The following is a 25985-nucleotide window of genomic DNA, read 5'->3' on the forward strand; positions in this document are numbered from 1 at the left end:
TCTCTGATGAAGCTTTAAAAATATTCAGACATTTGCTGATGGTAGAAGTGGCCACAAGAAGGGTTTCTCCTTCTCACCTATTTCCTCTCATGCTCTTTGATTTTCAGATTCTTCTTAAGTACCTAAATTTTGCAAATCTAATCATGAAGGTGTTCCACCTGAGTTACTTGCACAACTGTGAGACCCGGCGTGGCCAGGTAAGGGGGTGGCTCAAGGGACTGGACTGGACGCATGCCTTTACTGAAGCATTGGAGTGGTCAGGCTGGAAAGGCAGCCTGGGAATCAGCGTAAAGTGTCTTTGCACCATCTCCAGTGTTATGAGGTAGTAGATATACGTAAAGTTATATTCCAGAGTTATTACCTGTACAGGTTTTCAAGTCTGACAGCTTGGAGTTGAATTCCTGTTAAGCCATTTATCAGCTCTAAGACCCTGAGCAAATCACTTAGCCTCTCCAAGTTTCAGTCTCCCCATTTGAAAAATGGAGATAATTATGGTTCCACTCGTAAATGATTATTGTCAATAGTAAATGAAGTAATGTGTGTAGAGCACTAATACTTAATCAATGTTCGTTATTATTATTCTCTTTAACAAACTGTGAGATAAAACAAATGGAAAGAGTTGCAAGCTGGCCAGTTACTTCATCTCCTTGAACCTCAGTTTCTCCATCTATAAAAATGGGGATAAATATACTGTCTCTATCTCAGGGTCGTTGTGAGGATTAAATGAGATAAACTCTAGAAAGCTTCACCAGGACAAGAGGGTTGCTATTATTCTCTCACTAGTGAGTTCTGCTTTGTGCCTCAAAAACTTTGACGATGTTTTGTGTTTTTTTCAGATACTGCTGTGGTCTGGGAGCAAAGTCTTTGAAGAGCTTACGGACATCGAGAGACAGTTCCACAAAGCCCTGTACACAGTCCGAGCCTTCCTCAACTGTGACAGATACTCTGTGGGGCTCTTGGACATGACCAAGCAAAAGGTGAGAATGGAGTGTACCTCTCTAAGAGCAGGTCACATACCCTCTGAGAGGAGCCCAGGCTTGTATTGCCCATTTAGTTGCACAGGGACGAGGCTGGGAGGATGTGGATAGTTGTGAAAAGTTTTTCATAGTTTTATACTTTAAAAGAGAAAAACTACTATAGGGCAAGGTGAGTACAAACAACCTGTATCTTCCCTAGTCAGCTGGAAAAGCAAGCACATGTGAGAAGGCTTGATGAGGTGGTGAAGTTGAGTAATAAAGAAGTTTCTTTGTGGGGGAAAGTCCAGAAAGAAGGAAGTTGCCAACTTTAGGAATTCTCAGAAAATGTACTCAGAGGTGGGCAAAAACCTTTCCTATGGTTTGTAGAGCCCAGGTTTGACCCAGGCAAGTGAAGTGGAGGCAGATACTTAGGTCTGTTTCATCAGAATGCTCAGGGGCTGGGTTTGCCCCAAATGCATTGGTTAGGGAGGCAGAGCCTGAGAAAGTCTCTAGCTCTGTTTTTTAGCTCGGTTTTCCTAAACCAACACTCCCATTGCTCTTTATCTTTTCTCTTGAGGCTAATCATTTTCTGCCTTGGAGTAGATTTCCAAAGTTACCTAGATTTGTGATTTCCTATCCCAAAGACCCAAGGACAAGGATGCCCGTCAGTTTCATTTTGCGCTCCTTGTCATACTGAGTGTGGTGCCCAGACCAACAGAGACCCTCCAGATATTTGGTTGAATGAATACATGAATCACAGGATCTGGGGTTGGAAAAGACCTTAGATCTAGCGCAGAGACTCCCAAATGTCACAGTGAATCAGAATCTTCTGAGGAACTGTTTAAAAATTGCTGGGCCACATTTCCTGAATATCTGCTTTTTATATTTAATGCTTTGTGAATATCTCTCCATGTCAGTATACATGGATTCTTTTGAATAAGTCTTTATGTTGAAATATAATATATACACAGAGAAGAGCACTAATTATAGGTGAATAGTTTAATAATTTATCACATCCTCATGTAACCATCAATAAGATGAAAAAAATAGAACATTTCTAACCCCTCAAAAGCCCCTTCCTTACGCCTTTGCAGTAACTTTCACATACTCCTGTCTGAAAGTAACAACTATCAGACATTTAATGCCATGTTAGTTTTGCCTGCCTTTGACGTCCATATGAATGGAATCACACAAATATGTGCTCTTTGGTGTCCAGCTTCTTTTGATCATTTTGGTTGTAAGCTCCCTCCTTGTTGCTCCACATAACATTAGTTCATTCATTTTCATTCCCTCAGAATGTTCCATTATATTAATAACCTACAAAATATTTATTTTTTCTGTTGTTGATAGACATCTGAGTTTTCAAGTTTGGGCTATTCTGAATATTGTTATTATGAACACTCTAATACATATCTTTTGGTACACAGTTGAATCCATTTCTTTTAGGCATTTTACAAGGATTAGAAGTTCCGGGTAACAGTATTAATAGATATAGTCTATCTGATTTTCAAAATGAATGTATCATTTTACCTCCTGCCAGCAATGTAGGAGGATTTCCTCACCAGTTCTTGGTATTGCCATTCTTATTAATTGTTGTGAACATGTAGTGTTATCTTTTTGGTTATTAACATGCATTCTCCTAATTACTGATGAGGTTGGACACTTTTTCATGCTTATTGGCCATTTGGATATCCTGTTTTGCATAGTACCTGTTCAAGTCTTTTCTCCATTAAAAAAAAAAAATTCTCTTGCCTTTTTGATTTTACTGATTAGTGGGAGTTATTTACAAACTATGGATACGGGTCCTCCTGTTAAATACACACATTGCAAATATCTTGCCCCACTCTGTGCTTTGTTTCTCTTAATAGTATGTTTTGATGAATGTAAGTCGTGAGTTCTAATGTAGGACAATTTACCAATCTTTTCCTTTAGGGTTATTGGGGTTTGTGCCCCAAGGTGATGTAAATACTCACTTATGTTAACTTCTAAAAGCTTTATTGTTTTAACTTTCGCTTGAAGTTCTACAGTCTACCTGGAATACTTAAAGTGTATAGTGTGAGGTCAGTATTAATTTTTCCATGTGGCTATCCAATTGACCCAGCACTATTTATTGGAAAAAAACTTTTTTCCTCGCTATTCTATTAAAAAGACTGCCTTTCGCTATCATACCTCTATCAACAATCAAGTGTCCATATATATGGAGTCTGTTTCTGGACTCTCTATTTCTCCCATTGGTATATTTATTTATTCTTCTGCAATGTCATACTGTCTTAATTGCAATATCTTTATAAAATGTCTTGATATCATTCACTAGTAAAAAGACCTCTAGGTCTGTCGTTATTAAATATTAGACTTTTTCAACATGTTTTATGTGTCTTACATGCCCGTGTTTTGTCTCCTTTTGTATTTTTGTTTTCAGTTTCAATATTTCTTCTTATCTATCTTTCATTAATCACCAATCCTTCAGTTGTGTCTAATTGGCTGTTAAAGCTACCTATTGTGTTCTTAATTTCATGTATTTTTCAGTTTTAGAAATTCCATTTCATTTTTTTTTTTTTTTTTTGTAGTTCCCAGTTCTCTGCTAAAATTCTCTATTCTATATTTGACTTCTTGGACACAATCAGTTATTTTAGAGTCTGGGTATGACTGTAATATCTGTAGATACCTTCTATGATTCTGTTCCCATAATCTGCTTCCCTCTTGATTTTTCAGTTAATTCTTTTCTTACATATCTATTTTTTTTTTTGTTGGAACACTTTGCAAGGGCTAGTCTATTTTGGTTCACTTTTATACCTAGAGTTATAAACCTTAGAGGAGATCCCAGCCAAAAGTCTGAGATGTTTTCAAAGGTATTCCTACTTGGCAGACCCTAAATTCTAATTTTGTTCTTCTAGCCCATGAATCTGCTGAAAGCTTTGCTTAGCTTCCTAGCTGCTCCACATCATCTTTGGTATTAGCAAGGGGTCAAAAGGAAAACTCGAATCCAATGTTGGGCTCACACAACCAGGCTTCCCTTCTCTGTAGGATCTTGGCCCATCAGGTCCTTGCTGCCTTGCTAGCTCCACGACGCCTTCAAATAAATGTTTATACATATACACACACATACACACAGTCTAGATTTTATAGTTATTCTCAGTCAGAGGATTGGTCTGAAACAAACGAGTCACCATTAGCAAAAGTAGAAATCCTCTTCCTATGTTCTTTAGTCCACATGGAGTTATCTCATTCTTTTGAATAGTATGAATATGCCATATTAATTTATTCTTTCTCCTATTGCTGGGCATTTAAATCATTTTTAAGCAGTCTTGCAATTAAAGATGATTCTGCAGCAAACGATCATGGAGTTAAATCTCTATGCACTTGAACAGAGAATATCTATATAACAGAGCTGTGGAAGTAGAATTATTGGGACAAAATTTTATTTTGTTTTTCCCAAATTTTCTCTCTAAAGGCTGTACTATTTTACACTCGTGTTCACGCTTCATGAGCGTTCCATTTCCCCATGCTCCTACCAATTCTGAATGTCATACATCTTTTTATTTTTCCTATCTGAATGGGCAAAAATTGTTATTGCTTTTTACTTCTGATTGTGATTGTTTCTCACTGATTACCAGTGAGGATAAATATATTTTGTTCATTTGTAATTTAATTTTTCTTTCTTCATGTATTACTTTGACATATCATTTTTTCCACCTTTAAAATTGAATTGTCTATTTCTTATTAAAATATAAGAGTACTTTATGTATGATAGAGGTTGTATATCTGTCACACAGGCTGCAACCATATTTTCTCTTCCCGTGGATCATATTTTAACTTTGTTTATGGCATATTTCATCATACAAAAGACTTAAATTTTCTTTTATGGCTTCTGAATTTTGGATTTGTGTAAGAAAGACTTCTCTATCCTCAATATTATAAAGAGAATATAAAATAATATGATGTGTTCTCCTCTAGTGTTTTATTGTTTTGATTACTCTATATTAGTCTTTCATCCATCTTGAAATAATATATGAGTATGATGCGAGGTTGGGGAAAGTTTTTCCCCCCACCCCATATTTTCTCAGTGGAAAAGTAGTCTACGCTTGCTCCACTGTTTTGAAATGCCACAATTTTGATATGCCATTTTATCATACACCAGAATTTCATATGCTCATGGGTCTGTTATTCTCATTTTTGCCTTTAAAATAGCTCCCTAAGCGATTCGGCTACAGTTGGGCCATATACTGATTTTAGGAAGCCTCTGGTTCTAGTGCAGTCATCCATTTGATTTTTTCATACTCTTAAAATATTTGCCAAATATTGCTAAGTCCATCAATAAGCCCTTTCATACTAATTCAGAAAGTAGCATATGAATGAATCCATACAAATGAATGTTTTTTTTTTTTAACCAAAAGAATTTCTGAGTAGTGAAATTTAAAAAACTCCATTTTAAGGTGCTCAGTTTGTACCTTAAATGATCTGCCCCCAGATACAGGCAGCTCTATGCTGCAAGGTTCCACCCTCTGTTTCTTTTGAACTCTCTCTCGAAAGGGAAAGTCACATTTCAGCAAAAATATTCTGATTTAGTCATCCCCAAAAGATGGAACAACTTGGCAGTTAGAGGCGAGCTGGTCTACCTCCAATCACTCTAAAAACCTATACTCCCTCCCCCCGCCCCGGGTACTGAGCTACTGACATTATGAAAGAAATCAATAAAAGCCACTGAATTATACACTTGAACTTGGTGAATTGTATGACATGTGAATTATATCTCAATAAGCTGTTTAAAAATCAAAGAAAGAAGAAAAATGAGAAAGAAAGAGAGAGAGAAGAAGGCAGGCCATAAACATGCCCCACTTTCCACCCGACCCCTTGCTGGCAACTTCTGTTTCCTTCTGGAACAATCAATCTTCAGAGACACTCAGTGTTTGGCACAGATGGTGTCAGCACCAAGTACTTTTCCTTCTCCTGGGCTCCTCTAACATTCATGTCCTTCCATTTCTATTTTGGTTCTTACCCCATCTCCCTTACTATAGTTACTCGAGTACTGGATTGTCTCCTCCATGAGACAGTAAGTTTCCTCAAGGAACAGACTGTGCCTTATCCATCTCAGTATATCTAGTATGGCTTCACATTTTCACCCAGAATTTCTTCCTTTTCTCAGTAGTCAAGAAAAATCTGAATTTTATGTGACTTCCTTCTCCTTGTTCTCTGGATGATATTAGAATAGGCAAACTACCATGGCAAACATGTTCAAGCAAGAGAGAGACCAAGAACAGGAAAGACTGGCATCCTACCCACTATAACCCAGTGCTAATTGATCACTGTCCCCAAACACCAACAGACGAATGAACAGAGTGGGCACTGGAGGACAGAGGCCTCCTCTGCAGGCCCAAGCTCGACCTACCACAAGCTGTGCGGCTCTGCAAGCAGCAGAACCAATGGAAAAGTAGCAGGGAAAAGCCCACGCGCCGTCTCAGTCAGTTCCTTCTCCTGGGCCTGCATGACAGTGCAACGCCCTCGCTGACCCTTTTCCCTCCGCCCGTGTCTTTGCCTGTTGTCTTAGGCGTCATCCTTTCTTCTCGGATTTCAGATATGAGTTTATCTGTCCATATTTGGCACTATCGTTTTTTCTTTCTTAGCTGGGAAAAATATTTTTTTTCCTGATTATGAAAGCAATAAAGTTTACTATGGAAATATTGCTAAATAAATTATAGTCTTATTCTAATCACCCAGAGAAAATCAGTTGTTAATGGTTTGTTGAGAATTTTTGAGAGCATTTTCTATGTATAATTAAACATCGAGATTACACGATCTGTAATTTTTTGTCACCTCACATTTTTTACTCATAGTGTATCATGGACACCTTTTTAATCAATACATAAACATCTGTAGCATCATCGTTATTAGGTATACCATAATTGACTTATTAAGTTCCCTCTTATTAGACACTTAGGTTGTTTCTAATTTTTTACTATTATAAATGATACTTTAAGGAACATTACTTTAGCTAAACTTTCAATCATGTATTTTCACAACATGTAATTATTGTTTTTCTAATTCTTAGGAATTTTTTGACGTTTGGCCAGTCCTGATGGGTGAGGCTCCACCTTACACTGGTCCCAGGACTCCAGATGGAAGGGTAGGTCTCTCTCTGGCAGATTCAGTATGATCAAATGTTGAATGAAATGAAAGTATCAGACACTGTAGAACCTGCTGATGTGTCTTTATCACTTGAATATTTATTTTCTCTGGGTTGGATTTTCTCCTTTGAAGTTATGGTAATTCATTAAAATTATCAAGCCCTGTAATTTGCAAGTTGTTTTTTTAATATCTCGCCAGAGTTTCACAGTAACCTGGTGTGGTTTACCAAGAAGGAATCAACATTCTCATTCCACAGAAGAGAAAATAGCGGAAGAATTCACCCAGTAGTTCAGAATTATAGACAATTAGAGCTAGAAATATCCTTAATATCCAATTGAGAGTATATAAATTGGTAGCCAGAAGGTCAGTTTGAGCCAATAGATAAACTTGTTGGCTGCATACATTTAAAAAGCTATCTTTTTACTTAAAAAAATGTTTAGAATTGGTAGCTTAGCAATTAAAAATCAAGATATTTCCCATAAATATATATATTCTCAGTTTCTTTTAAAAAGGTAGAAAATCTGTCAAAATTGGACCCACATCCCGCGGGGGTAATTCAATTGGAGCTGAGTATCAGCTGTCTCTTTGGAATGTGGCCTGAGCTCTGGTTTGCCACAGTCCCCATCACTCCCACTTGTGTATACTCAGCCCCGCCCCGCCCCCCCCCCCCCCCGCTTTTGTTTATATTTCTATTGGGCCTATAGGCACTTGAGTTTGTTATCTCTGGTCTCATACCATTGCTTCATTTTAAAGGCGAAGCACAAACACTTTAGAGAAGCTGAAATAATAGAGGTGGGGATGCGATGATGATGCAGGGTAAACAGACTTAGCACTCGAATGGCCTACAGCACCCGTAGAATGACTGAATGATCTTAGCTGAGGCCAGACAGGATAAGTAAGCAGCAGAGTCATCCCCTGAATTGAGTTTTGGTCCAGCGCTCTTCCCCACAAGTTCTTTTAGCCTATCTGAAATTTCTGCTAAGAGGCTTGATTCCACCCAGCCCACCTTAACCCTTAACCCTAGTCCAAATAAAGGGCTGTGTGTGTGTGTGTGTGTGTGTGTGTGTGTGTGTGTGTGTGATAGACTTTGTTTAGTCTTAATTCAATTCTTGCTTATGAGCTTCATTTACACACCTGAAAATATTTTAACCTTGGAATCTATGTGGTCTGCTGTGCTTTATCCAAAGTGACCTTTATAACCTGCCATTGTTCAGTTTTAAACTACTCTTTTACTCACACAATTTCGTGATTACGTTTGGGAAGACTGACTCTTCAAGGAGCGTATCATGCGCTACCGTCAAAAACGATTTGGGGACACCTTTCTCCAATTACCATATGAGCTGAACATGTATCTTCTCGAAGTTTACAAGGGGAAGAACTAGAATAGAGATCACCATAGCTTTCAGACACCACCAACTTCAATTAACTTCAACTTCTTTAGCAACTTTGATATTCAGCTTCCTGAGCTGAGCCCTGAGGTTAACTCCAGGACGGCTAGAGAAATGTTGGGCTCTAACTAATCTGTCTCTTCACCCTCAACCACCCCAGTCTTTAAGACTGAACTGAACAGGACCTTTTCACACTGAGTGCCAGCCCAGGAAGAGCTGCCCATCACTTGATTAATTCAAGAAGTTTTGGTTTACTGAGGTGACTGACACACTCATGATTAAGACTTTTCTTTTCCAAACCCTTCTCCCCTTCAGGTGGTAAGAGCTCAGTCAGTCCTTGCAAGAGTATGAGGCATTATGTTGTGACAGAAAAGGCCAGAAGGCAAAGTACTTTGATTTTGGTTGGTTTTTAACTTGTAGCATGAACTTGACTTTCCCATCTATGGGGCACTGTGACCAAACTTATCTCCAAAGTCAGTTCCAGGTTTAGGACACAGCTAGTGAGGAAAACACACATAGGCCTGAGCTTGGGCCAGACACAGCATGACAGGATTAGCCAAAAGCGGATCTTCTGGAAGGAGCATGGGCACGGAGGAAGAAAGCCTGAGTTCACATTCCTGCTCTACCAGCCAGGTATGTGGCCTTGGGGAACCTCTCTAAGCCTCACCTTCCTCATCTGTAATGCCTGAGTAATCAAGGTGACCTAGTAGCACACTGGGAACTAAAGGAAATTATATGCTGATACACGGTAGGCACTTCAGTCTCGTGGCTACCTGGGTTGAATCACACTCTCTGCCAGGTTCTTTACCTGGATTATGCCATTCGCTCTTCTTCTGTTTGTGAAAGAGGTGTCTTCATTTCCCCTCATTTGATAGTTGAGAAGATTGAGGTCTGGAGGGGTCAAATCATTTGCACAAATTCAAACCCTGGATGCTTTCTTTTCTGGTAGCTGATTACAGTCATGCTTTTCAACATTCCCTTTGCCTTCTGACATCACTTTCGCACTTTATCTGTCACATTCACATGAGAAATACAGCTTTTATCTGAATTTTGACCAATTAACATCCCCAAATCTTGGGTTTAAAGCTCCGCAATAGCAGCTATGCCTCACTTCATTTCCTTTAAAAATAAAATGTTTTACATGTGTATTTTAATTATTAAAAAGTTATACAGGCTAATTAGGCTTTTTGGTGAAAAAAAAAATAACGCTTATTTTAAAACTAGTATATTTCCATGCACGGTGATTTGGCTAGGGCTGTATTTGTGGTTCTTTCAAAGACCCTTGTGTTACAGCCTTAGCTGCTCAGGTAACAAAAGTGCTCTTTAGTGGCTCAGTTTTGACTTTCCAAAGGCTGATGAATTCCTACATTAATATGGCCTTGATGGCAACTTGACTGAGCTACAGTATATGAAAAAAAAGCCCTATTTACCTAAAGCACACTGACCTTTTTGTGCTTTCTGTGAAAGCAAATTGATTCTCCTGCGGGTTTCAAAAAAAAACCATGTTCATTTCTAACCTTTCTAAAAGAGTCTCATGACTACCCCTGGACAGGGCAGTCTGCAGGGCCCACGGAGCCGGCAGCTTGCCTGGGGCTGCAGTCAGCATCCAATGCCCAAAGACAGATGGCCCTAACACAAAGACCTGAAGAAGGTCGAGAAGGTTATAGAAGTCAGCCTTCTCCTCCTCCTAAGGTCGGAACTTAGCTCTTACAAAGCCCCAGCAGATAATTTGGTCTCTTTGCTTTCTAGAACTGCCTACAGGTTATAACTTCACTTCTAAAAAGTGTTCTTAGCACAATTTGTTTATATTTATTGAAAAAGTAATGCATGAGCACAGTGAAAAGCTCACACTGTACAGAAGGGAACAATGCAGAAATCCAGCCTCCTGAGGCAGGTTAGCAGTCTGTGGGTATCCAGATATTCTTGGATATGTAGATGTATTCGACTACCCCCACCCTCAACAAATGTGATGATTTCATTTTGTGTCTTACTTTTCCCACCTGCTTGTGTTTTGACATCTTCCCTATCAGCATAGATATGGCTTCATCATTTTGGAGATGTGCAGAATATCTACTGCATGCAGTCACCCAATTTGTTTAACTATTCTCCTAACGATGGCCATTACATTGTCTCCAGGCTTTTTAAAGCAGTCTGGCTGAGACCCCCGGATGGGGCAAATGACACATTTACCTGTTTGGGAGTATATCTATAGGATCCATCACTATAATGTGGAATTACTGGTCGAAGAATATGCACATTTTAATCTTTGAGGGATATTCCCAACCATCCAAACTACAGTCTCAGAATTATAGCTGGGAGGGGCTTTAGGGATTATCCAGCCCATTTTTTAAACATCTCTGATTGTCTTAGAACCCTAGACTTCCGCAATGGCTGCCTTGGCCAGAGGTTAATGGGAGAGGAGGAAGACAGAAAAGGGAATGAAAGAATAGAGATGAGGGTCCCTATGTACCCAACTCTGCTGCCATTAGGGCAGTTCTACTTTCATCCGCTTTATATGATTACATCAAATGCTTTGGGGGAGGAGTTCTGCTGCTTAACAGCATCAATGAATACCACTGATTTTGTAGCTGGGGGAACTGAGGCCCAGAGAGTACAGATGCTAAAACCAAGAGTAGACCATAAGTCTTCACCCTAGATCTAGTCTCAGCTCCGTTTCCTCACATGGTGGGGTTCATCTAGTCTCCACTTGGTTACTTCCTATTCGAGAGAGCTCACGTCTACCCTGGGCCTGCTGATGTCTTTAGAACAGCTCTAGCTTCTGTCTCCTGTTAAGCTAGAGTGTACTTCTTGGAAGGATTCAGTCACCGTAGCTGCTGCCAATGCTGGTTGTTGAGGAGCAGAGCCTCTCTCACATAGACCTGAAGAAAGTCATTATCTCCTGTCAACCAAATAGACCTTCAGACAACTTTGATTGGATCAGGAATTTTCTTTGTGGAGATGCTGAGTCAGGAGGCAGAGTGGGGCCTAGGTGTCTACATTTAAATCTCTAGAGCAGTCTCAGAACATCTGTAGTAAAGAAATAGGGTTTTTTGTTTTGTTTTGTTTTGCTTTTAATTTCCAATCCATTTGGACTGGTACTTTTCAAAATGAAAAATAAAAAAATTAAGAAGACATACAAAATATGTCTTCCCTTTTTTTTTTTTTTTTTTTAGTTTCAACAGATCTAACTTAGTAAAACCGCTATAAAAGCTTCTCCATGCCAACTCTCAATGTCTATTTTTATCTCATCAAGGAATGGCCGCAAATAATTTGCAGATAGGTATCATCGGTCCAGGGACCACACTGTAAATAGTTCTCTTCTAAGTGAGAGTGATGCAGAGAGCAAAACACTGCTTTAGGCTATTAACCTTAAGTGACATAGCAAAATGAGCACTGAACATAAAAGTCAAGGTTCTGGTCCTGGCTCACTCTCCTACTGTAAATGAGTCCATTCCTCTCTCTGGGTCTCATTTTTCCCATTTTTTGATGGTTGCTAACTTGCCTTTCACACCTGGGAGTTCAAAGGATCAAATAAGGTGATGGAATTTTCCATGGAGAACTACCAGTTAGGAAGTCATGTCATTGAACAGATTTATTCTAATAAAGTGAGAGCTTTAATGGTGCGAGAAGGTGGGAGGAATGAAAGAGTTGGAAAGCGAGTTAGGAGGCACGAGGCACGATTGAGAAGACAAGTCTGGAATTGCTGACATAGCAAAGAGGGCATTTGAGGGGTAGGAATGAATGAAAAAGGGCACCGTAACCATGGAGCTGAGTCTTACATGGAGAATGGCTGGGTTGACAGTGATTCTGAATGGGACAAGAACTTTCTACCCCCTTTTCTCTCTAAACTTGAGCAGCTGCTTTCTCCCTTTCTTCTTGTACTCAAACTCCAGATACCCTTGGAACACTTCCTATCCCTCTTTCCTGCCCCCGGATCCCAGCCCCTGCTTGGCCACCGTAGGCTGGGTCTAAGGAGTACACAAAATACTAAGAGATAGCTGAAAATAAATGATTTTCAGAGGCAGCTGGGACACGACCTTAGAAATTCAGGCTGGTGCTTCTGGAAAACCCTAGGGCACACAGCAAAGAACAAGGCCTGTGTCATGGACACACTCCTTCTGAAGTTCTGTCTCAGATTGTGAAGGTACATATTTCTCTCTCTTTTGCCTAGGAAATCAACTTTTACAAGGTCATTGACTACATCCTGCATGGCAAAGAAGACATCAAAGTAATCCCGTAAGTCAGATGGCCATACTTAACTTCAGGTGAACAGGAAATGTGCCCAAAGGAAAATGAGAGTCAGAATATTTATAAACATTGGCTCCCACAGTATATGCCATCTGAATTAATAGAGAGGAAAAATGAATAATAAATGCATGCTTTGTCAAACCAAAAGAAGGCAAAATAAAAATTAAGAAAGGACAGAAAGCATGTGGGAAAAGTACAAAGTGAACATTAGATGATATTTAAATCCAAATATATCGGTAATTTCTTTAAATGTAAATCAACTGAACATTCCCATTAAATGACAAAGATTGCCAGGCTGGATACATAATTAATCTCTCGTATTTCATTGATTCTAAGATGCACAGTTTTTTACTTTTTGCATTTCTGAAATATAATCAATGACATTGTACAATTGCTGTCAGCCAGACAATAGTCAGATATAGTTGTTATTGTCTACCTATGCATGCACTTGGTCATGACCATTCATGTAACTATGTCTTCAGGTGAGTTATATGCGTTGTTAGTTGTATCCACATTGAATTTAATTGTCATGTAAAGTAACTTAAAGAGATTAAAGAGATTATATTATGATGCAGCACTGAAACCAAAAGTTGCTTTGAATGGCACAAAAAGACAGGGAAAAAGTATAAAATATGATAAAAATCTATATCTAAATTCTGAAAGAGCTCTGATGGTATCAATAAAGTAATAATGACAAGTTTAAAGAACATTGTATTACAGATTAATGGGCAACATTTTATCTTTCTCTGTTGCATATGAAAAATAGTTTGTCAAAGAACTAGAGTTCCTAGATATGAAGAAATACTGTATATCCTGTTTACAAGAAATCTATCTACAAGATAAGAATACAGAGAGCTCAACAGTAAGAGAATGAAAAAAGATTTACCATGAAAATGCTAATTGAAAGAAAACTGAAGTAACTATATTAGTATCAGATAAAAATAGACATGTCAAAAAGCATTAGTCGAGATAAAGATAGTCACTTCTAATTAGAAAAATCCTAATATACAACTAAAAAACTAGGAAATATTCTTCTGAAAAAAAATACATCCACAAATAACCCTTGGGTAAAAGAATAAATCAATGGAAATTAGGATATTTTCTGAACTGAAAAATAACGAAGATATTACATATCAAAACCTATGAGATGAAGTAAAATTGTACTTAAGGTGAAATTTACAGCCTTATGTGTGTATATTTACATGTATATTTGTATATTTATAATATTTACAATATAAATATAATATTTATAATATAATAAATGTAATGTTTATAATATATTTTAATAATACATATGTATTTATAATAATATGCGTATTTATATACATATTAGAAAAGAATAAAAGCTTAGAAAGTAATGAACTATGTACCCACCTGTATCAGTTGGGGTCGCAACAGAAAATAAGTGTCATATTCAAATTAGGATATTTCAAAGAGGGTTTCTTACAAAGGAACAAATTACAGAGGTGTGGATGGAGTGAAAGAAACAGCAAGAGAATGTGCTAGTAGTGGCGTTGTTATAAGCACTCCTGGGCCGAAAGGAAGTTTCTAGAACCTAGAAGGAGACAGAGTCATGTAGAGCAGGACACCTTGAGAAGAGCATTTCTCTTCAGTCAAAGAACATAGTGAGCCCAAAGCAACCTTGCCAGGGGAAACCCAAGGAAATAAATAACCCAACCCACTGCTCTGCCTTCCTCTAGTCTGGCCATGTCTCCCCATTGGGCCAAAATCAGCCAGAAGTCAGAAGGCCAGGAGCCATGTTGATGTAGTCTGTACAGATGGGCCTCAGCGGACAGGAAGGAGCAGGTTGGAGAGTGGATCTGGAGGGGCAGACAGAAGCTATTCTTCACATTATCTCAGTAAATTAATAACAAATGAACAAAAATAAATCCAAAAGAAATAAAGATTGGCCCAGAAATTCGCAAAGTAGATAAAGGTAAATGATGAGCAAATCTGGTTCCTCGAACAGAGTAATAAAATTGACAAATTTCTGGGCAAGACTGAGCAAGAAAAATAGAGAGAAAAAGCAAATCAGCTGTATCAGGAATGAAAAGGGGGGATAAATTACAGAGACACGGACATTGAAAATATAACAAGAGGATATTATGCGAAAAATTTTAAAGTCTAAATGAAATGGGCCAATTGCTAGGAAAATAAAACATACTGTACACAAATCAAGAAGAAACAGAAAACCGTAATAGTCTTATAGCAATAAAATAAACCAAAATCTTCCCCAAAAGATACTGCAGGCCCAGAGGACTTCAGCAGTGAGTTCTACTAAATACTTAAGGAAGAAATAATGCAATTTTCATACAAATTATCCAAGAAAATAGAAAAACAAAGTGGCTAGTATAAAATTGATATCACAACCTATCAAGGGCTGTATGAAAAAGGAAAATTCAGACCAAGCTCACTTGTGAACCTAGATGCAAATATCCTAAATAAAATTTTAGCAAATCATAACTAAAAAGGATTATACATCATGACCCAAATAGGTTTATTCCAGGAATGCAGGATTGGTTTAACATTTTAAAAAATCATTCAGTATAATTTGCCACATTAAGAGAAACATGACATAATTGTACATAGTTGTCTTCATAGTTGAGAAACTTTCTTAATCTTCTAAAAAAATTTTTTAAATGTCAGAAATACTAAGTATTGACAGAGACATGGAGCAAAAGAGACTCTAATATACCACTGATGGGAGTAAAAATTGGTACAACCTCCTTAGAAAAGAATTCGGCCTTATCTAGTAAAGTTGAAGATATGCATATCTTATGAGCCAGCATTTCTACTCTTTAGTATATACCATGTAGAATTGAGAGCACATTTACACCAGACTAGTCATTGCCTCACTGTTTATATGCCTCAAACTAAGGGAAAATGTCCACCAATAGTTGAGAGGTTAAATTGTGCTAAACAGTCATACGAGGGAAAACTCGAAGTCAATAAAAAGAAAGAATTACACCAACATGAAAAAGAAGCCAAATAAATATACATATTACATGATTCCATCCAAATGAAGTTGAAAAACAGGCAAAATTAAACTATAGGATACCGGAAAGCTTACTTAGGTGGTAAAACTACAGAAAAGCAAGAATATCATTTATAACGTCAGAACAATGGTTACCTTTGGGGCTAGGGAGAAGGCTGCCATTGGGAGGGGCAGGTCAGGGGTCTTTAAGGTACAGACAAGGCTGTTCATGATGTGAGTGTGGTTTCACAGATGTTCATTTTTAAATGATTGATGAAGATTTTAATGCATTTTTCTACATGTATATTTTCCTTCATAATAAAGATAGTAATTCCAAAAATTGTAATAAATAAGCATATAAAGTACCTAATTTAGTGCTTGGTAGATGATAGGAGCTCACCGTAGATGAGTTTCCCCACACTCTCTCTGGTATTAAGCTGACTCTCTCTATATAAGTATTAAAGGAGGAAAATGATGGTATCTGTTTTTGCTCAGCAGCCAATAACAATCTGTTGAATGAATGCTATCTCTTTTCCTGGATAGTCAAACTCAGTGTGCAGTCAATAAAATGTAGTTATCATATTGTCTCAGTATCTAAATTTGGACATTCAGATGCTTAGTCAAGATTTGGAGCTCGTTCAAGTATAGTGAATATAAGTGAGTATTGGGAGCCACCAGAGGGTATAGAGATGGCAAAGACCCAGATTCAAGTGTTTAGTCCAACTGTCCTTACAGCAAAAGTTACCGTTTGTCTTTGGTCTCTACAGGAATCCACCTCCTGACCACTGGGCTTTAGTAAGTGGTCTCCCCACTTATGTTGCACAAAATGGCCTGGTAAGTAATACAGCCTTGAAGAGGTAGAGTCGAGTCAAGTAGAACAGTGAAAGGATTTCAGATCAAGAGAGTGGGAAAAAATGATGAGAAGTGTGGATCTCTATGAGTCTGATTCTCTCATTTCTCAATTCGCTTCACAGTTGATTCATTCAAGGAAAAGATTGAATCAACTGTGACATTTGAGAAAATATGAAATACACAGAAATAATCTTTAGATGGAAAGGTGCATAGTCTCACTGACAAATAAAGATACTTATACATATGTCAGGGACAAAGTCATGACTATTTGGTCTTCCAGGCTCACCATGGACTAAGTCCCACCCTCTCATACCAGAGACTTAGCTGCCATTCCCAACCCCTCATCTCTACTACATTTCCAGCCGTACCATGTACAGCAGAGCTCAAATGCTCTATCTCCCACCATGCCCCACCCACTTGGGGTCAACATACCCTATCCCAGAGAGAAGGGTCATGTCTGTTAGCTGCACATCACCTCCATGTCATTCCTAAGTTTCAACAAGAAGAGAGACAACCAAATCCAACAAAAGTGGTCTATGTGATGAGAACTAAACCCCATTGGGTTTTATAATTAGGAGGTCATTGGTGAGACTGATGAGAGCAGATTTAGTGGCAAGGTGGAGACAGAAACCAGTGTGCGGTCTGCTGAGTTATAGATGGATAATGACAATGTCAGAGAAAAGAGGAGAAAGCTTGGGTTGTTACAATGGAAACCATGTTGAGTCAAGGTAAGATTTCATGGTCAAAGATGGGAGAGACTCAAGCATGCTCACAGGCTGAGGGGAAAGAGCCCTCGGAGAGGTCAGAGATTAGGAGAGAATGATGACAACTAATGGAACTGGTCCAAAGAGAAGCCAGGAGGTTGGCGAAGTGGGTGAACTGTCTTTATAAAAGAGCAAGGATGACAGCTCACCTTCTGAGACCATAAGATGATCAGGTCCATTGGGACAGACAGGGTCACTGTAAGCCCATATGGTGCCTTTTTGAGAACTAGAAAAAGCTGTCCCTTCTCGATGTATGAAAAGAGAAAGTCTTGGGGCACAGCTCTGCAAGTCAAGAACAGGCTGAATTTCAAATCTCAGTCATCTCCTCAGCCATATGCCTTTGAGCAGTACAGACACTACGCAACTGTCCCCATGGGCAAGGCTCTTCAGGGATTAGGTAAGTGCTATCTGCATGGTAGGGTAAAGTGGTCCAATGTTCAGAAGAGGAATCTGACAATATACAACCAGAGCTACAACACTTTTTATTTCTTATTCTGCTTTGGGGTTTATACCCCAAGGAAAAATCCCTTTCAAAACAGAACTAAATGCAATTGATTCAAAGATGCTTAGAGTAGCATTATTTATATTAATAAAAAGGAAAAACAGGACACAACCCAAATATGCAACAAGAGGAGAACAACAAAACAGGACACTGTACAACTATTAATATTAACAAATTGTAGCCTTAACTTTTTCAAAGCTCGGAAGTGACTCAGGAGTTAGGCAGACGGTAAGAAATAATTTATAAGGTAGTTTTTCTGTCCAGTAGTCTCAGTTATAATTCAAAATCATCTTGAGCATGTCTACCTAATGAAAAGAATGCGAATGCCTTGGGCAAGGACACGGTGTTTCTGAAATAGCATGCAATGCTTCACTAGGTACTCTACAAGTCTAATTACAGCTCCATTATTCTTCTTCACGGTTTTCAGATTTGCAACATCATGAATGCACCTGCAGAAGACTTTTTTGAATTCCAGGTAAGTCATTTAAAATTTTCTCTCTTAGTCATATGATATTTTTCCCCCGCAAAGAAGATTAGAATACATTAGAATCCATCTACTTTATTGAGAAGCAGACTTAACAAAGTAAAAACATGAATAGAAAAAGAAGTTCTGTGTGCATGGAAGTGGGGAATTAGTTAATTTGGTGAATTCCAAAGTCCCATTTGGTTTTAACATTCACATCCTTTGCTTTCTGGGCTCAAGACCTTTGCTCATGCTGTTCTCTACCCAACCTTCATGTCCCGCCGGAATCCCTTCCGCCCCTCAGTGACAACCTCGACTGCTAGGAAATTTTGATAAAGTTTTAATGTGTTTTACCTGACTGAATATCACTTCTGCCTCCTTGGGATTTTCATGGAATATTGTTAGTATTCCACTTGATTTTGTTTGTTTTGTCTTTTTCACAAATGTTCATGGAGGGCATCCTCCACACTAGGCATAAACACAATGCTACACTGGTTACAATGGTGGACTAGACAGGTGTAGTCTTTGTCTCCATGGAGCTCATGATCACATGGGGGAGAGGCATGTGGGGCGCTGGTCAGGAGAAAAGCTAAGGAATAGAAGAGAGAACCTCCCGGGGTAGGCCTGACTTAATCTGAGAGGAATCAAGGAACATGTCCCTGAGAAATTATGTTTGTTAGTAAAGAAAGGAAAGATTTCAAGAAAGAGAGGACTTGATGGGAGTAACTAAAGTAGATCAATGAATCCGTGTGAGAGACTAAGGAGGAGAGTGGCATGGGGAGATTCTACAGAGGCAGACGGAGGCCAGATCACACAGGGCGTGAGAGGCCAAACCAAGGAGTTTCTCTTTCTTACTGTATTTCTCTTACTTAATATTTTATGATCAATTCTTGTCTTTTAAACTACTTCTCTCAGCAAAATATTATCTTCTTTTGGTCAAGGGTTGGGTTTTATCTTTCTTGACATCATCGGCTCTAGGTGTCCTGTTAATATCTGTTGAGTTTTGCATGCTAGGCATAAGGAAAATAGCTCATTAACAATCAGGAAATAATTAAGAAGGGAATAAAATCAACTGCTGGAAAACTTAGTGAATTTTTTTAGTCTTTAAAGAATGTTATGAAATTGCTCAGAGAAAACATACTTCCAAAGTTAAAATTGTATGTCTGTGTCGTGATATTGACCGTATCAGTGTGACAAGCCAAAACTGTTGCTGAGAGTTGCCACTTTGATTATAACTATGAAAGAACTTGGTTCTTTACCCAAGTCATCCAATGAATTACGGTTTACCCACATTAGTAAATCAAATCTCATCTTGTTTTTTATTCCCTCTCCCACTCTTCCTCCACTAAGTAGCCTGAGTAATTTTGTTAACACATAGGTTGTATCGAGTAACTTCCCTGCTTAAAAATCTTTAATGTTTTACCATTTTACTTTCAATAAAATCTGTCTCCATGTCACGACTTTCAGAGGGATGGGATTCCCTGAAGGCTAGGTAGAGAGTTGGGGGAAGGCAGGTAGTCCTGTGCTTTTTGGGTGATATTCTATATTCCTCTGGAGACACTCTCTCACCAGGTTCTGAGTTCCAGTGTTACTTAAATAATAACAATTATCATCTCCCCACCTTAAGAATCTTGGAACTTTCAAACTGGAAGACTCTAACTCCAGGAAGCCTTCCTTGACTTCTTTTTCTCCTCTGGCTCCCACAGTACCATAAAGAACTTCCCACATGTGGTATAATTGCTCATTTACCTTCCAGATTATGAGCAACCTGAGGTGCCAGAGCCAGCCGGCTGAGATCAAACAGCACCTGAAAGAGGGGGGTGAAGCCTAAGGGAAAAGAGAGAAGACAGAAAAGATCTTTCCGGGAGGGCATACAGTCAGAGCTGCAGTCCAGAGTTTATTTAGCATAGCTTTTTTATGTGATTTTCGAATACCGTAATCAATCACTATGTTACCATAGCAAAGCACACCATACATATCTATAACAATGCTTGTCAATTACATATGATCATACATATCCCTGTCTCCATGGTTGTAAAACATTCTGTTACCTTAAAAGGTGAGTTTACGAGGCTCACCAAGGTAACTCAACTTCTCGTTTCCTAGAACCATTGTTTAAGCAAACTCAGTAGCCATGTTATGGCTTCTAGCTACGTGACTTCTTCAGTGCCTCATAATGGCTTCCATCATGTCTAAAAATGGCTCCCGACACTGAGAACAACCTACTTGCCTTATTTGCCTTGGTTTCCCCAGCTTCTAGCTTAGTTCTTTGTACATTGTAAGCTGTGATGAATCAGTGGGAAAAGAGTCTAGAGATTATCTTGTCCAGTTATCTCCATTTTACAAATGATGAAAGTGAGGCTCAGACAGATGGGAAGTGACAAACAAAGGGCATCTTATGATTGAACAAGAAATTTCACCTCTATTTTCCCATTTGTTCCATGATGCGCATACTCTTACTCCTGCCCCCATCTACAGATGAGAATATTGAGGCCCACGGAGATAAAATGACATGCCAAAGTAACACAGAAAGTCAGATCAAGGGACAAAGGTGCAGATTACACCTACATGATTAATTCAAAGTTATAAGAATCCCCAATGTGGCCCCTTTTAAGCCTGTCAACACTTATATCTGAAAGGGGAACACTAGGTCCCCGGACTGTTCATGCACATCATTATATCCCCAGCTGCCTGGCACACAATGGCCTCGACATCTGAGGGATGAAAACAATATACTATCTGGTTCAAGGAGCTCCGACCAGATAGGCTCTCTGCTCAAGGTGTTTGGTGACTAAACCCATGCAAAATCCAACAAGTCTATCCTCTTGCTGCCTCCTCCTCCAGTCAGGGTCATGATACAGCATGAAGTCCATCACAGCTGCCTCTAGTCTGGTACCCAAGGAAAACTACTCTGGTTCTTCTCTTGTAGAAAGAGCCTCTGGATGAATCTGGATGGATGATTAAAAATGTCCTTTCTATGCCAATTGTGAACAAGAAGGAAGAAATTGTTGGGGTGGCTACATTTTACAATCGCAAAGATGGAAAACCTTTTGATGAAATGGATGAGACCCTCATGGAGGTAGGTTTGCAAGGTCTTTTGTTATTAAGATTCAGAGATTCAGACTCTGCTTGCAACAAGCTGGACTTCCAGAGCCACGTGGTGGGTCCCTGGCTTGCTGCTGCCCTAACTGGCGGAGGGGTGGGGAGCCCTCCTGTAGAAACTACTCTGACTCAGCCTACTTTCTTTGTTCTCACTTCTGCACTGCCTGACATATGTTGTCAGAGAAATCCATATTCCATTTTTAGAAAATTAATAAACCTATTTTTTAGAGCAGCTTCAGATTCACAGCATAATTGAGAAAAAAGTGCAAGGTTCCTTCTACCTCCTGTCCCCACACACGCACAACGCATTCCTTTTTGTGACGTTGTTGTGTATAAGAATGAAGCTTTATGTGTGTTAGTGCTTTATTGAAAGTGCATTCCCATCCATTATTTTATTTTACCCTCACACCTCTTGAGAAGGGCAGCACATGGCTTATCAAATCCACAGCTGAGAAAGCAGAGGCTTAGCGGATCTTGCCCTAAGTTACAGAGGCAGGATCGAACTTGGCTGTTCTGTTCTGCCTCTGATCCTTCCTTTTTTTTTTCCCCTCCCAGTCTTTGGCTCAATTCTTGGGCTGGTCTGTCTTAAATCCTGACACCTATGAGTCAATGAACAGACTTGAAAATAGGAAAGATATTTTCCAGGAAATGGTAAAATATCACGTGAGGTGTGACAATGAAGAAATTCAGGAAATCCTGGTAAGTAAAGTCCTTTTCTTGTTCCTGCTCTAGCAGACACTGTGCTCTGGTGATATGGCCAGAGTAAAATGAGACTTAAAGGTCCATGAGGCAGAGATGAGGGGGAGGGATGGGCTTGCTCCCTGCTTTATCCCTCTGCCTCACACAGAGGTGCTGCGGGCCCTCAAGTTGAATGGATGGATCGACGAGTGCCAAAGAGTCATACATAATGGCTGCTCTGTGTGGCCTGAGGACAGCTATCCCTTGTAGGATCACCATAGTCTTCGGGCCAATCCTTGGCTTACCAGATAGAGAAACTCCATTTTTTCATTGTGCTCAAGGCCAACTTGGTACTGCAGTAGAGTCATCCAACCAAAGTCCCTGCTGGGAGGAAGCTCTATCTGACTGACCAGTGGACAATGGTCAGCTTCTCAGAGACTCGTTCCTGGGAGTCAGCTCAGGTGGAAGAGCCAGTTAGGTCACAGAGGAGTTTGGTGAGCAAAGATAGAGGGGTTAGAGGTTAGTAGAAACCCTTCACATAATTTCATTACTTTACAGTTTATAAGACAATTTCATACTTATGATATCATTTGATGCTTACTACAGCCCAGTAGGGTGGGCAGGCTAAGGCTTTCTATCCCCACAGTAGAAATGAAGACATCAAGGCCCCGTGGGGAAAGTAACTTGTCCCCAAATCACCCAATTCATTAAATAGATCTCACTTAACCTTTATTAGGATGATGAGAAAATTCTCTACCACTTTTTTGAATAGGCCAGCTCATGAGGTACCATCAAGAGAGGTATCCAAGAAAAGGCTAGATGATCATATGTCAGGGATACTATAGAGGAGAGTTCTATCTTGGGTGAGATATTGAATGAGATATGTGAGAATTACTGATTCATCATTCCTGGGATTTTGGTCTCAAGGAGACTAAGATTTTAGAGCTAAATTGGATTAGCCAAATGGCATTGGATTTGATATCCAGCTGAGTTCCCAAGACCTTGTTTATGCACCTCACAAGTTGAAACAACACAGGCCAGTGTTTTCAGGGGCAATTTCTTTAGGTGGGAAGACATCACAACAAATTTGATCATTTCATCCCAGTAATGATGGATATGTGGACCCTATGGAGGCATAGCCTCAGTGAACCTGTTAAAAATTAATAGATTGTGCCCCGGATTAAGAAATTCAAGTAACTAGATCCAGGTTCCCCTCCCTTCTGGCACGTGAGGAAATAGGTCCAGAAAGGGCAGGGACTTGCCTCAAGTCACACGGTAAGTAAAAGGAAGAACCAGGACAATGAGCGAGGCCTCCTGACTCCCAATCAGTAACAATAACAATAAAAATATCAACCGCGATATCAATTCTAGTGCTTTCTATGTCCCAAACACTTCAATGACTTACATTCGTTATGTATTTAATTTAAGTGTGTGTGTGTGTGTGTGTGTGTGTATTTAAAGTAACTTTGCATAATCTAATTTTAAGTCACCAATTAGGTGCTTTTATTGACCCCATTTTACAGATGAGGAAATGGAGGATCAAATAACACTGCTAGTAAGTGGCAGGGCTCGAGTTTGCATTCAGGTCTCCATGGCTCCAAAGCCTACAATTTTGAATCTGCTTGTCCATGAATGTTGAACAGCAGCAGCCTCTCTGAGTCGGTGGTTCTGTTGCAAGGACTTTGGAAGAAGAAGGAAAACAGATATGGAAAAGTGGAGGCATGTTTAGATCTTAGATGTAGTAACACCTTTTTTTCTCTCTGCTTTTTTGGGTCCTGGCAGAAAACTAGAGAAACGTATGGGAAGGAGCCGTGGGAGTGCGAGGAAGAAGAGCTGGCTGAGATCCTGGTGAGCTCTGGCCCTGACACATAACAAGTGCAGGCGTTTCTCTGCAAAGGACGAGCCTTGCGAGCCTTGCGACTCTGCTCTGATCTTCCCAGCTGACCTGGAACCAGGGCAGGGCTGGGGGGAAGATGGGGAGAGACCTGGGAGAACTTCATTGAGCCCTAATCACTTGATTTCGGTTTTTCCACAGCAAGGGGAGCTGCCAGACGCAGAGAAATACGAAATTAATAAGTTCCACTTCAGTGACTTGCCCCTGACAGAACTGGAGCTGGTGAAATGTGGGATTCAGATGTATTATGAGCTCAGAGTGGTGGATAAATTTCATATTCCGCAGGAGGTGAGGTCAAAACAAACCTCTTTGGTTTCCCTTTTGCTTGCTTGCTTGCTCTAGTCCCTTTTTAAACTCAATCTATACTTAAAAAGAGTTTATTTTTGGCTTTTAGGATTTAAAGCATTAGTCATGTTCACAGATGAGTCATTTATCAAAAAAGGATACACAGTTCCTCTGAACTGTCGTGCTTTTGGTACATTGGGTTCTTGATGTGAGTTCATACGCACTGAGTTCTGAAGGCTATGTGCATATGGAATGCAAAACAAAAGGTCTTATCATCAAACAAGGGTGGGAAATGTGGGTTACATCCATTTAAAGAGGACTTTTTCCCTGCAGGAGTCTTTACGGTGTTCTGAACATCTGGGGGGTGAGGAATGGACAGAGAAGGTGGGCATGAGATATTTTTTGTGCAGAATTTCCCAGACTAGTTTGATTCAAGTAGCAGTTCTCAGAGTATTGCCCCAAACCATGTCGGCACCACCTGAGAATGTATCAGAATTGCAAATTCTCTCCCTGCTTCCCCTCTCAGCTCTAACCAATTAGACACTGAGTTCTAACAAGCCTTCTGGGTGATTCTGATGTGCACTCAGATTTGAGAACCACTGATTTAAAGACCCCCTTTGTATTCTTTTCCTGAAAACCTTCTGTTAGCTTCTCTCAGGACCGTAGCTACGGGTACACAGTTTGGGAATCACTGATGAAACTCAGTTAGTGGAATAAGTGGAGTGAATCACATCTACCTGGTTTCAAAACGTCCATTTCCATAGAATTTAGCAATCTGCAAACTGCTTGCACTGCGTTACTGCATCTATTGCTAGTTCCCGGCTTCCGGTCTGGGAGGCAGGGCCCAGGGCGCCTGTCCGGAGTGCGCTGCCTCACTGATGTGTGTGTGTCCACAGGCCCTGGTGCGGTTCATGTATTCCCTGAGCAAGGGCTACCGCAGGATCACCTACCACAACTGGCGACACGGCTTCAACGTGGGGCAGACCATGTTCTCCTTGCTGGTGGTACGGCCGTGGGGCGGGAGGAGCGGCGACCGCGATGGGGGATGACGCAGGCTGGGGGCTCCCGCCGCACCAGATGAGCTCATGAAGCTCCACACAGCAGCAGCAGGGCTGTTCTTCTATTTATTGCTTTTTTAAAAAATATGCAAAAAGAGGACATGCTCAGTGTAAAGAATTCCAAGAATAGAGAAATGTATAAAATAAAAAGTGAAAGGAAGCTGCAGTCGACCCCCAACCCCAGTTCGGTTATTCAGAGGTAACGCAGGCACAACTTAACAAATTTCTTCTAGAACCATCGAGACATATTTGTTTGTACATATACACAGTTTATTTTGTTTATAACCAATTGAATAATATTATTCCGTAATATTCTTTTTTTCACTTGAAAGTATGTAAGTCATATTCTTTATAAATATTTTTTTATTGTGGTAAAATATACATAACATAAAACTTACTATTTTAACCCGCTTTTAGGTGTGCAGTTTATTGGCATTAAGTATGTTCACATTATTTTACAGCTACCACTACTATCCATCTCTAGAACTTTTTCATCTTCCCAGACAGAAACTCTGTCCCATTAAGCAAAAATTCCCCAATCCCCACTCTCCCCAGGCCCTGCTGACCACCATTCTACCTTCTATCTTTATGATTTCAACTACTTTAGGTACTTCATGTAAGTATAAGTGGAATCATACACTATTTGTCCTTAAGTGCCTGGCTTATTTCACTGGCACGTGTTCAAAGTTTATCCATGA

At 39.6% G+C, this 25985-nt stretch overlaps 1 protein-coding gene across 3 annotated transcripts in view; it reads left to right on the forward strand.

The window, feature by feature from the left end:
- Nucleotides 1-25985, forward strand: part of PDE6A (phosphodiesterase 6A) — a 70067-nt gene that overhangs the window by 26054 nt on the left and 18028 nt on the right. For all 3 annotated transcript variants that reach the window (XM_036224701.1, XM_016150376.2, XM_016150375.2), the window contains 11 exons: nucleotides 108-197; nucleotides 837-977; nucleotides 7003-7077; nucleotides 12639-12703; nucleotides 16457-16523; nucleotides 18235-18282; nucleotides 21200-21349; nucleotides 21928-22071; nucleotides 23833-23898; nucleotides 24086-24232; nucleotides 25126-25233. In XM_036224701.1, the coding sequence (XP_036080594.1) occupies nucleotides 108-197; nucleotides 837-977; nucleotides 7003-7077; nucleotides 12639-12703; nucleotides 16457-16523; nucleotides 18235-18282; nucleotides 21200-21349; nucleotides 21928-22071; nucleotides 23833-23898; nucleotides 24086-24232; nucleotides 25126-25233 (1101 nt within the window). The remainder of the gene's footprint in view (nucleotides 1-107; nucleotides 198-836; nucleotides 978-7002; nucleotides 7078-12638; nucleotides 12704-16456; nucleotides 16524-18234; nucleotides 18283-21199; nucleotides 21350-21927; nucleotides 22072-23832; nucleotides 23899-24085; nucleotides 24233-25125; nucleotides 25234-25985) is intronic.

This window comes from Rousettus aegyptiacus, unplaced genomic scaffold (assembly GCF_014176215.1).
Source record: "Rousettus aegyptiacus isolate mRouAeg1 unplaced genomic scaffold, mRouAeg1.p scaffold_m13_p_7, whole genome shotgun sequence".
In the NCBI taxonomy this organism is placed as follows: Eukaryota; Metazoa; Chordata; class Mammalia; order Chiroptera; family Pteropodidae; genus Rousettus; species Rousettus aegyptiacus.